This window comes from Ascidiella aspersa, chromosome 2, assembly GCF_963924565.1.
Source record: "Ascidiella aspersa chromosome 2, kaAscAspe10.2, whole genome shotgun sequence".
Lineage (NCBI taxonomy): Eukaryota > Metazoa > Chordata > Ascidiacea > Phlebobranchia > Ascidiidae > Ascidiella > Ascidiella aspersa.
Window position 1 is genome coordinate 27977605 of NC_139448.1, and position 13786 is coordinate 27991390.

At 35.7% G+C, this 13786-nt stretch overlaps 1 protein-coding gene across 1 annotated transcript; it reads right to left on the reverse strand.

Moving 5' to 3' along the window:
- Positions 1-1171: 1171 nt before the first annotated feature.
- Positions 1172-11824, reverse strand: LOC146164663 (nucleolar protein 14-like). The gene is made up of 17 exons (XM_083382084.1): positions 11627-11824; positions 11056-11219; positions 10829-10938; positions 10473-10615; positions 10209-10317; positions 9874-9967; positions 9499-9645; positions 9090-9192; positions 8554-8809; positions 7732-7960; positions 6765-6897; positions 6242-6363; positions 5654-5790; positions 4328-4481; positions 2753-3022; positions 1482-1643; positions 1172-1289 (listed from the first exon to the last, which is right to left on the reverse strand). Exons 1-17 carry the CDS (start codon positions 11822-11824, stop codon positions 1184-1186), a joined length of 2637 nt encoding a protein of 878 aa, XP_083238210.1. The 3' UTR covers positions 1172-1183.
- Positions 11825-13786: the final 1962 nt, after the last annotated feature.

Sequence of the window (13786 nt, forward strand, 5' to 3'; positions counted from 1 at the left end):
TTCTCCTAAGATTTAATAGACAAAATCGCTTTGCCAAAGGCGCAGTTAAAGAGTCGAAAATCGGAAATATTTGATTATATCGGCTTCGAAATTCGCCAGTGCACAAGTTCGAGAGTTTTTGCCATGATTTTACAGTTTACAGTGGAGCTCGAATAGTGTGTGGCCCGAAACAACTGAAAATAACACCACGCGTTCAAAGCTTTAAATTATTCAGGAAACCAGCATCTCTGGTTACATAATGTGCAATTTCCTTTAACGACTGGAAACTTTATCAAGGTTAAACTATCCCTGCTGGTTTAATGTGTTTCTGATTAAAACGGCAAAAAGTTTAAACAATCACGTTTCTAGTAAATAAACAATGAATTTATCAAGAATGCATCGGACCGGTTTAACGCATACACTGTTTTTAACTAAACGTCGTGAAGAACTGTTTTCATTTATCAATAAACCAAAGGTTTTTAGATTTAACACGGCATTTGTTAGTCTTAACACTAAGATTATGGTTCACCTTAATTTACAGGGATGAAATATTCGGAAATCGCTGTAGTAAAGAAATCAATTTTATATTCTGTAACAACATAGAAGGCTTTCTCAAGCAATGGGTGTACGGTACCCAAATGGAAACCTAATGAGTGGCGTTTGTATCAATTGCTCTATAACGAAGCTTATCCACATCGACAACAAGTGTTTTGGGGCTGGTGAAATAAATGTGAATTCCCAAGGTTTTGTGGGCTGAAAGGTTAGGAATGGGGCGCGACTCAATTTTGTTTTAATTTGTTAAGCATCAAGTTTTAAAAACACGACAATGTTTTTAAAAGTTTTCTTTTTTCCGGGATTGACACAAATTATTTGCACCTGGGTATGCCTATGGATATTCAGCTATCCACTCGTAGGGGTTTCATTAAATTCATCCACCTATTCAATCTTTATAATTTACAGTTTGCGGCCTAATCAGTTTCGAAATTTGAAAACGCGCATGCACACGTCGGACACGGGAAACTGGTAGTTTTACGTGGTTTTATTTGAGTCCCGAGTCCGACTGCGCAGCCGTGGCAGAAACTATAGAAACTTTGCCCTTAAATGAAACCTAACAACTGCAAGAATAAATAAGCATTACATGGAAATAAGGTATGTTCAGTATCACAACAAAACGAAGAGACACGTGTTTTGGGGGTAAAGTTTATTATATTTCGAGCTTGTACTTCTTGCGTTCGATGTTCCTCACGTCGCCCTCTTGATTGGACAGGAGACCGTGGAGCCGCTTCACACGAGCAGCTCGTTCTGCGTCACTGAAAGATAAATTACACGCATGTGATTATTAGCGGGTGCTTGAAGGAAGCCCAACGTATTTTGGTAACCGAAACATCGGATAAAACAAGAAATTATTTTCAGCAGTATATACTATGCCTGGTAGCAACAGCATATTCGCTCAAGCAATACTCATAAATACACAACAACAACAGCAACAACAAAAAACTCACAGTTCCTCCTGTTCCTGGCGCTTTTGTCTGGCGATGAAGCGTCCGTCTTTCCTGATTTCACGCACAGCTCCCTTCAGCTCGCGACGCTTCTTGTGCAACAAACGCTCTCGTTCACGCTTCATCGGGTTCATCTTGCGCGACTTTTTCTGGAATGGCTCGCCGCTGCGTGGAGCAAGGTTGGGTTAGGCAAGTTTAAATTGCGGGCCTGCTGCGCTAATGTTTTGTGCGTTAAAATGGAAATTCGTTTTAGTTTGACCTACTACGAGTCCAAGTCTAATGTTTATAACTTAAAAACAAAAATATGACTCTATTTCACACAGTAGTCAAATCTGTTTTTCTCAATGGGTCTGATGTTTGAGTAAAACCAAGTGAACGCGTTTCATAGTGTCCAACACATAGTGTCCAACAGAGAAGTGTCCGATTCTGGCTAAAAAGTATCACGGGTGTTGAACCTAAACAGGGTTTGACAGCATAAATCGCTCGGACATGGTATGCGTATATACAGTTATGCACTGATCGTATCGATAAAAGTGGTAAAAAAACGAAAAATAAAAAATAAACACTTGAAAAAAACCGGAAGATCTAAAGCGAAATGGCGAACAACAATTTAACCTTATACTTCAGCATAATGGGAAATATGGGCACATGCTACTGAAGAACGTGGTGAACTGGAAGAACTTGTTTGTACCTGTGTCCCGTTTGACTACGAACTTCGTAGTACGAAGCCAACATCAAGTTTCAGTTTATTATAGAATCCGAAGTGATATAATTTTAAGGGCTTCATCGGTTTTAAAAAAAAAACAGAGCTAAGTTAAGCAGCAAGGCAATGAAAACGCGGGATACGGAAAAGAAAAAAAAACAAAACAATAAAACAGGTATAATTTCAGAATAGCCGAGTCTTCGTAATTTAGCCGATACCGATGCACAATTTTTTAGACAAAAAGTACGGCCGCCAGGATAATATCGTTCGAAAGCTTAGGATTGCTACCTTTGAGGCAGAAAACGTTGCGTTGCGTTGAATTGCAACCCGAGGCTAAAATGCACAATTTTTGTTTATTTTCTCTATAACTTTCAATTACCTTGTTCGGAAAGAGGTTTCCATTTATAGAACTAAAACTGCCTGCTGAATGCCGAACCGTTTGTAGATAGGTAAATATATTACGCCCTAAACAAAAGGTCATACCGCCGAATCGAACTAAAAAAGTTGGTTAAAAAAAAATCGATCGTAAATTCTAAAAAAAAGTTACACCTGATAACAAAGTTGCACTTACGTGGCTTCTATTTTTGGATTGATGAGTCGCAAAGCTTTCGGCTTTTCTCTTCCGAAAGAAATCGGTTTTCTCGGTTTGCCCGCGTTCGATTCGATCAGCAGCAGAAGCCGGTCAGCTGACTCGACCAGCGCCTCTGATTGGTCGATTTCCGCCCGCAGCCTTCGACATACGCGCGTCACAGGAGCGGATATTTCGTCAAAGGATACAAGGTCAGTGTACAAGGAAAGAAACCGCGTAGTCAACTGGAGGGCTACGTTTAGTAACTGCAGCCTGCATAAAGATTTCAAGGCTTTAAGTTATGCTTAATTGTAGAGATAGACCGATATATGGGCCGATATTTGGCTTCTACCGATATCGGTATCGGTAAATGTAGGTCGATACTTTGGCCGATATTTTACTACGAAAATATGATATAATAAAATAATAGTTTAATATATATAATTGATAAAGGTATATAAACTAAAACGTTATGTGGATTTTATTTTTAATTAATTCAAATTTTGAACATTTCTTAGGTATATAAAAAAATCGGTATCGGTATCGGTTGACAAAATTGTAAAAAAATCGGGTATTAATATCGGTCCAAAAAAGTGATATCGGCCAAACTTTACTTAATTGAGTGAAAAAGAGCATAGCAGCAGTCAGAGATGAAGTAATAATAATATTATTATTATTATTATTATTTTTGTTAATATCGGGATCTAAGCCTGCTCCGACATTTCTAGTTGTTGATCTTTTTTCCATATCATATGATCCGAACAAAACACAAAGGTTGTAAAAAAGATCTAAAACAACTTTATTTAACAAAAGCAGAATACTATATAGTTACGCAAAAAAGCATCATCAGTTCTGCTAATTTTCTTAATCCGAATGAAACTCGATTCATGAAATCTCGATTCATCAGCAGTCAGAAATTAATACATTTTAAACATATTGGTTTATGAGACTAGTTAACAACACTGTGCCTCGAGAGATTGTCATTTGTACCGCTTTTTTGTAGTTTTGGAATACATTTGCATTACGAGTAGGCATGTAATCAAGATTGCGTTACTTTAATGTACCATGCATACTGCATAGTAAATAACTGGTAATACATCTGGAATTTACTTTTTTCAAAAATAGTTTAGATAATTGTAAAGATTGAAGATCGGAGGCCGGATATAAAATTTTTTATCCACCTTATCTAACGTCATTATTATAAACAAGGAAAAGGTGAACTAGATATTTTGTGAAAATTATACTAATCTTTAGGAAATTGTCATTTAGTTTAAATTTCATCAAAATTTAGCTTGAACTTGCATCCGACAAACATTTCGGGTAATAAAGTATTAATAAACATATTTTAAGATCATATCGGTAATAAGCCGCTGGCTGAATAAATTAGGCTGGCCGGCCGGAACTGGCCGTCGTTTGGTGACTCCTGACCTACTACGATGCCGTGTATAGTTAGGATGATAAACTGTGGCGCAAATGTAATTTTTACAATCACTGGCGTAGTTCAAAATTCAGCACTGCGGTAAACATTTCCAGGAAAATATTTCTCCTGAGGACTACATGACAAGATAAAGTGTATACCTCGTTGTGTCATTGACTGCAATGGTATCACATCTCGACGCTACGAGTGCAATGAGATCTGGCTTCAACTTGTCGTCTTCAATTTTTCCTTCCTTTAATCGAAGTAGTTGAAAGTTTCGTTTGTTTAGGCGGACGCTGGCTACAGTTGGCAGTTCTGCAAAGATAAAAAAAAGTCTGAATAAAAACAATATAGGAGAACAACTATGTTGTGTTAAGTTTGCTTGGAACCATAAAAATTTAGAAAAAATGACGGTGAAACGTTTGTTACCAGACAATGTTTGACAGGTCTAGGTGATTTAATTAGAGGCAAATTCAGGTAATTATTGATCGACAAAATTAAACCAGGCCGATTCGGGGTAACAGGCTCTGTTCAGTTTATAATGAAAACCTTTAAATATTAAATGTTGCTTGTGTAATTTCCAAATAGGGATGTCCGATAATATCGAAACTCGAACAGGATTTGTGCATAATATCAGATCGGAGCCAATACCCGATGACAAGTGGTGGTATCGGTACCCATCCGCTTCTATAGGGTGGTATCGGTGCCGATCCGATATTAAATTAATATAGGTGTTAGCCATGATTTGTCGCCCAATGCAGCAATTGCTACCTTTTTTTCATCAAAAAAAAATTGTTAACATTTGGTGGTAATTACATTTTTGAAAACTACAGAAACGTTTGACCTAATATCCCCCAAAAAACTATTCTTGAACGATTTAATTTAAACTATTTTGTTTGTTGGAGCATAGTTATGACGTCATTAGTATCGGACCGGACCGCGATCCTTTTTGTTAAAATATCGGGTATTATTGGTATCAGGGCAAAATGTCAACTATCGGTCATCCCTATTTACAAAATCCGATATCATGCACTAAATATCTGTATGGCAGAAACTATATTTATTGGATGTGTCCTAAAGGCCCGTTTACACTACAGCTGCACTGAGCTGCGCTGGGCGTAAAAATCGCTCCAAACGTAACGTTTTTCTATAGCTGTACTGGGCTTGAGTTTAGCAAAGCGTGAAAATCGCTCCAAAGCGTAACTTTAAGCTAGCTGCAGCTGCTGCACGGGGCTTGAGTTTAGCAAAGCGTGAAACGCTCGCCACAATAGAATTTAAATGCAAATTACGCTTTGCTCAGCTCAGTGCAGCTGTAGGTAAACGGGCCTTAAATGAATAGAAACCACTTGCCTAGCGATCTTGACCAATAAGATAAATAACTAGCAATAGCAGCGCACTTGCATAATTTTGCGGTTTACAGTGCTTCATTCGTTACCATTGTATCGACGACCAAGGGCCGAAACGTTTAATAACGAAACTCGACCAACCTTTATCGTTTGCCTTCCACGAGAGAGCCAGGCACAGAACTGTCACCAGGTAGTTCACACAGTCGGGAATAAAACGCTTCGAAAACGACACGAACTCGAACAGGATCGTGCACACGAATAAGCCTCGCGAAACGTCACTGCGGAAAACAAAAACATCTAAACTGAATTCCGAAAATATACCCTAGATCAGTGTTTTTTTTTACTTTTTTAGGTTTTCACACAAAGAAAACCAAGCAAAATCACGGCACACTTTCTACAAAGCTATAATATAATAACTTGACAATCGTACTTAATATACGACAAGATGATATATAATATCGGAACAATATTGGTTATCTAAATGTAGGGTTGCGCCATAGCCCGGACTCGGTTGTTATAGTTCCTCAGAACGCCTACCAAAAATAGTTGGATTACACAAAAACGGTGTTTTAGTGTTGATTTTTAACCAAATTAATTGAAGCAAAAAAATCAACAGAAATATACATAGATTGATTTTTTCAGATGCTAAACATATTTTCGATATATCAGGGTTCAGTTAAAATTACGTCAAACACAACTGTTAGAGATTAAGCTTAGAACCAAATCAACCTTATATTATTGATTCCGCATTTGTTCAACAGACTGCACATGAAATGAAAAGCCGGAGTGATGACGGGGTGGCTGAAGTCGCTTGTCGAAAACAAGTTCTTCATCAACTTGAATTGTATAAGCTGTAACAAAATCACACGCTTTCAATTCTACACAATGAAAAAACAAGCGTAACTTCATTAACATACTAACATTTTTATTTGAAAAATCTATCCTTAGGTTTGATTTTTTTGCCCTTGGTTAGATATATTACGCTAATTGGGTTAGATTTTTACCTACTTTAAAAATTTACATGGCAAATCACTTTTTTTAAACAAATTAGAAAGATAATGATGTACTGGTAGCACATTAAGTCCGACTTTTGAAATTATTAGTGAATATTAGTGAAAAGGGAAATTTTGCATTGGTGATAGTTTTTATGCCATGCTAAAAACTAGTACAAAATCAGCTGCGAGTTATAAATTCATCAAGCGTCTATATCTCATGTTTTGTGTTGTATGACGTCAAATATCCTCTTGCTTACCACAGCAAAACTCGGCCACGCTACATTAATTGACTTTCTTGATCGAAAACACGATTGAAAAGATCTTTTCATTCTTTCGACAATGCATTGGGCACAAACCAAGTTGTTCATCAAACACAATTCGAAAAGAGGCCTAAATAAATAAATAAACTAGTAAAGCTTTTTACAATAATATAAACGAAAATCAACAGAGATTTTCTAATTTTTTGACGGTATGTTCAATCCAAAAGTTTATAAAGGAATGATAAGTGTTGAAAATTTCTGCGAAAACGAAACAACAGTAGATTCGTTTTTTCACTTAATATGATAACAAAACAGGCCTTTTTTTTCAGTTACAATAATCGGATTTTATAAATTAACATAAATACAAGAAAAATAGTAAAACTATAATATTCGATAAAATCGGCATTTCGCTGGTCCGTTTTCTAAAACAATATTATGGCTTTGGTATTTTTTATTAAAATTACTAAGAAGACTTGTATTGTGTTCCAAAACATACAGTTATATTTAAAAACAGGCAATTATTCTACCACGTGTACTCAGTGTTGTAATTTGTACTGACTTGACTAAGTCTTTTGAACAAATGACTTGACGTCATTGAGTCAAATGCCTTGGGTTTAAAATAAGTGTCTTCATTTAACATTTTATTCTAAAATTGAGCAACTTATCTCAAGTAATGCACGAAAACGGATAATAGGATTAAATATTTTTATTTTTTTTAGATAAGTTGACTTGCTCTAATTGACTTGAATTAGGCAACCGATGACTTGGACTGGGACTTCACCACATATTTTTTAAAAGCCTTGACTTGGACTAAAGCAATTTTACAAATGACTTGACTTGGACTTGCGTCAATTCAAAACGACTTGTTTGCAACACTGCGTGCGCTATGAAAATAATAATAGAACCCGATTCTTGACCCTAAAAAGATTAATGTAACGAAGGCATGTGGCATTGTGGCACTCACCTGACAAGTGAAGAAACTATCGCCAAATTTGGAGCGGGAGAGTCGGCGGTCCGACAACAGTGCTCCCAAACGTAAGCGAACAACTCGACCATCCTGGCCTTGTTGCCCTGTTTGAGGCCGGGCGCAAATTTCGTCCTTAGCTCGGCGACGAGACTCTGTGCCGCAAGATCACGATTCGACGATTCCTCGTTGGCGACGTGGGACGCGAATTCGGAATAGGAAGCGGGAACTGCGAAAAAGAAGTGAACGAAAGTGCTCGGTTGATGTTTCACGACTCCTGTTTTTGGGTGGAACATATTTGGATTACGTTATCGTTAAATATATATCGCGAATTTCAAACCATCAGTATTGACAAGACCAGTCTTGAAAGTTGTATGGTTCGTGTTGTAATCACCCTTATGTGCTAATTAGTTACTATAAAGGTAAATACAAGCATTTTATTAAAAAATATGACGAATGATAAGTTTTAAAAGTAGTGTTTTCATCAGGGCTGCGGAGTCGGTTAAAAATAACCCAAATCCGAGTACAGCCAACAAAATAAACCAGAGGCCGACTTCCGAGTCCGACTCCGGCCAAATGTGCGATTTTGTCGAGTCCCGAGCTGAAATTCGGTGGTGCGCATGCACACGTCAGACTCGAGTAGTTTTATGTGGTCTTACTCGAGTCCTCAGTCCAACTCCGCAGCCCTTGTTTTCAGATTATTTTTTCGAGTAAGAAATAAAACGAGTGTTTACAAATCTTCATTATAAAAATACAAATTAGATAAAAATCAAATTTGAATGTTTTACAGTTTCAAAGTGCAAAACCAAAGAACAAACAAACATTTATTATTCGACGTCTTCCGAACTTCTTCCTTTTCATTGTTCGAGATATTCGCTCGCTGTTCATTCTCTTCCTCCACACTGGTCATGTCCACGTCATCCTCGTTTCCGGAGTCGATGTCTGAATAATCATCCGACTCTTGATCCTGCTCCTCAGGCTGCCCCTCCTCCTGGTCATCCTCGATTCCTTGATCTCCAAGCTCCGATTCTTCTTCTTCTTCTTCACTATCACTCGGAGTCGCGTCATCGTCAACAATCTTTGATATAAAATTGTCCATTTACAACAGGGGTCCCTAAACAACGTTTCTTAATTTTTTTAAAAGGTTGAAAATAGGGGGGCACTGATTTCTCAAATTTTCAAAGGGGGCTACGGTGTAAAAATGGTTGGGAGCCCCTGATTTATATTATACTTTTTAAAATTGACCATTTTTTAATGTTTAAAAGTAATACAAAAAGTAATTTGTATTATTGTATTTCTGTCAAAATTTCTTAAATACAATTCGTTTACTGTGAAGCAGTTTTGAGGCATTACTGTACCCCATCTTTATTTAATCCATCAACTTTATTTTCATCTTCAACGTCATCTTGCTCTTCCATTGGATCTACTTCAAGATCCTCACATGTTGGCTCAACATAAAAGCTGCAAAATAGAATTTAAAAAAATGTATAAATAAAACTAAATGTTAAATCTATTGTTGTTGTATAAATATGACACATAATATTCAGTGAAATTGAAGATCAATAATAATCAATGAAACTATCAATGGTTTTGCTTTAAATCAGAGAAGGATAGCGTTACAACTTTGGATTCTATCTTGACGATGCCCCTTAAACATCCAGAAGCGTTTTAGACATTTTTTAGGTTTTGTAAAGTCAGAGCTAACTTTGGTCAAGAAAAGTTAATTTACTAAATGGACAAAAACTTTAAACAATGATTTGTTCCTACTCTTCTTCGATCGCATCTGCAGATAAGTGGGCGAAATTCTTTTTTGAAGAATCATTGAAATTTGACTGCATGCGAGCAATTCTTTCTTCTTCATTCTTTTTAAGAGTGGCTTGACGTTCTGCCTCTAATTCAGCATCACTTTTGCTCCTTTAACATTAAAGAGTTGTATGCTGACTAATGTTTTATATAGAAAAATAAAAACATTAGTTCTACATTCTACACATTAGTCTCAGTTTGAAAAGTACACAGTTCATAAATTTGTCGACAACTGCACTAAATTATTAAACTAGGCAAGTTAAAACATTCTATTTTGAAATATTTTTCTTCTTTCACATAAAAAAATAATGCTAGTGATTCCCATAAAAATAGACATACTTTGAAGAAGGTGCAGCTTTTCTTTCAAAAATCATCTGCTTTAAGGCCATGTCATAATCATCAGGTTTTTCACTTTCACGTGCCATCTCTTTATCTATATTTTTAAAAGAATATTAACAAATAACTAACAAGTTTTACATACCATAAAGGTGTATATATCTGAATTTGTAAGTATACTATGTTTGTAAATAACTGTAATAGAGAACTTTTATGCATTTGCAGAATTACTAAAAAAGTTGTAGTGCTGCCATCTTACTTTGATTTTTTAATGGAAACGATGTATAGACTAATATTAATGACATAGAAATTGTAAATTGATCTTTATGTTTTAATACCCCAGGGTGTGCGCTTCGAAAACTTTATAAGCTTCTCAAAGTCCTTCCAAGTGTCATCCAGTTTATCCCTCAACTCCTCCGATTTTTCTTTGGTCGTTTGCTTTTCATACTAAAATATTAATATATACATAATAAAATAAATAGGGAATTATTGTTTGTTCAATCATTCTCCAGATTTTAAAATCAGCTATATAACATTTTTTCACCAACTGTACCAACAAATAACAAAACATGACACTTTAAAATAACAAAGTGTAGATGTACCCTGGCTTGTTTAGATTTAGCAATAATTTCGTCTATAACATCTTTCCTGGTACGAGTTTTGTCTTCTTCGTCCATTTGAGCATCTTTATCAGATTTCTTTGAAAATATTCCACCTCCAAAATGAGCGTGCGATACATATTCCCCTGGTAAAACAAAACCAAATATTTCAAACCTTAGTTGTTTATCTTAAAAGACTTGAAAATTAGTAGAACTGTTTAAAATCTCACCACCAATTACTAAAATAAGATAAAATAACAGACTCATATTTGTAAAACAATTTTTTTTAAATGCAAACATTTAATGCTTAAATATAGTAGATAAGACAACAGAAGGAAAAATTTGGTTTCCCAGTTCACCTGAAATAACACCACTTTCTTCATCATTATCACTTTCTTGATAATCATCGAACTTCTCAATAGTTGAAAGTGATTGACCTAAGTGAGTCAGATCTTCTTCTTCATTTAAACTAAAAATAGATATATACATAAAAAATCAAAATATTTACAATAATACAGAAAGCAGTTGAGGCTCATTAGTGTTCTTAAAACAAACAAGGTACTCTATGGACATTTGTTTTTCTTACTTAAAGTGAGACATCTTTTCATGTTTCTTTTTTCGCTCGAGGGAAAATCTTTGAAGCATTTTTTCCTCCAGTGTAATGTTTGAGTCACTGACTCCGAATCTTTCATCTTTTATCTGATTAGTCTTGTTCCTTTGTTTGTATTCTTTTAGTAAAGTTTCTTTCCTCTGTAAAATGAGAATAACCATTAAAATATAATATGCCTTTTAATATTGAGATTATGGATGTCCAATAATGTCAACTCAGAAGTGGTAGTAATGATCATCGTCCAATTCTACATTGGTAACCATGGCAATCCTTTATCAAATACATTTCTACCTAAAAACATACTAGTAGGTTAACCGCTGAAGAAAATGAAATATTTGATCTAATAAACTGGACCAACTACCTTTGAATGTTTTTTTCATCTATTTTTATGATTATAGCTCCAAATTAAAATAATGCACATCACAAATTAAGATTGTAGTGTGTATATAAATGTTTATACAAAATTTTTAAATATGTTTCAATATAAAGGGACTAGAGCCATACTTCAAAACAAAAAATTATTTAACAGAGAACAAAAAAACAGTACCTTGATGTTAGCTTTAGATTTTGACACACCAGGTAAACCTTTATCATGTTTTGTCTTTCTTCCAAGAATGGTGTGCTTTTGTTTGTTGATCTTGATTTCAAAAGGATTTTTCCGAACTTGGTCAAGAGTGTTATTAGATTTTCGCTTTAACTTTGACTGTCTGACTTTGTCAGACAAACCTTTTTTGTTTTTACCCATATTTTGTATCTAAATAAAGTAGTCAACATCTTTAGGCTCATTTTTACCTTTTTAACAATTGCAAATAATTATGTTAAATCTAAACTAACACTGAGAAACAGGGCTGAGGAGTGGGTTAAAAATAACCCGCGTCCAACTCCAGCCAAAGAAATAAACCCAAGTCCGACTCTGGGCAAATATGCGATTTTGTTGAGTCCCGAGTCCGGCATTGACTCTACAGCCTGTATTTCACCAATTTACGTAACTAAAATAACGTGGATATTCAGCATTCCACTTATAGGGGTGTCGTATAATTCTTTCATTCACAATACATGGTTGGAAAATATTCCACCACATGCTATTACAACTTTACAATTTCCATTTGACGGCCATATCAGTTTTAAAATTGTCACTGCGCATGCGCATCTCGGACCCGGGTAGTTTTACATGGTCTTACTCGAGTCCCGAATCCGACTCCAGCAAAAACAAACCGACTCCTCGAGTCCGACTCCGCAGCCCTGCTGAGAACTAGCAGAATATTTGGTGCTGGTCTAGAATCCTACCACAACACACATTATTTGGGTTAGGAAGTGGGTTAACGTTTATGTTTTGGTGGGTCAAGCATTATAAATAAGAACATATATATACACACCCAAAGCGCTTATGCTAACCCGCATTCTAACCCAAATATTGTGCGTTGATTTAATAATTGTTTGAACTCTGTGATAGGATTTTAGACCAGTCTGAATGTTTAAGCACTATAAGAAATACGATTTATTCTAAATTAAACTGTCATTCGCCTTACAAAATATCAAATAAAAACTGAATCCTTTAGCTTAATTATGCATTAAGGGAAGTCGATTTTTAACTTGTAAACAATGTTGTGTCAGTCAGCCTGATATATAAGTTATAGAAAACAATGCAAAATGTTAAATCCCTGGTCAACGCAATTGAAGTAGAGCACAGTTTAGGTCAGATCTGGGCAAATGGCTCACTGGTCGGAAGCAATTTAAACCACCTTTATGTTTGTTTTTTTTGGTATATTGTATTGAATAAATTATACATACAACGCATACTTACCTATTGCTACACTCTTATATCAGCTTGTCAAATTTAAAATATTTATAGCTATCTTTACAAAGAAATCACACTTTATATTATATGTATTTGTAATCCCTTTTTTGATCAGGACATCTTTCGTCTATCATGCGGCCCCTTGTCACAAAATAATTGCCCACACTTTGTTTAGGACTAAGTAATACTTTATACGCATTTGTTATGCTTGTAACAAACCTTGGAAAAAATGACACGGTATTTTTAATGTTGTCATTCGAGGCACAACGGGTGAACTTACTGTTATCGACAGGATACCACAATTTAACTACTTATTATGTTTACTGAGGAGTTACTAAATTTAGTAATATTCGTGCCATCCAACCTGCCCAGTCTGCTTACATTTTGACTTTTAAGCGAATGCAAATTCGTCTGGACGAGGGCTTGGATAACTCACAAACACTATAGCCCGGACGGCACACGTGCAACTTAAATGCAGTACAGACTCCACATTGCCATATTACTTATCTGCAAGCTGATTCTTCAACTGTAATAATATTCTTTTTATTACTCTGTGGTGCACGTGGAACCTTTCATGGCGTACCAGGCAGGCCTTTTATCAATAAATGTGTGACGTAAGCATTCTATGAGCGCACGGCGGCATTTTTAACATTGGTGGGGATTTACCTAAGTTGTTATTCCAGGGACTGTGATAAACTTAACAGCGTTTTTTTAGGAGTCCACATGCTGTAGCCCAGTAGTGGTTTCCAAACTTTCTGTTATCGCGACCCCTTTTAAGTTTTCGATAACTTACGCGACCCTTCAAATATAGTGTAGGCCCATAATACATAAACCAGCTCCAATAAAACACGTTTCAAAATTGGGAAAAAAATCTAGACGGATCGTATCAAAATTTGACTAAAATGTCCG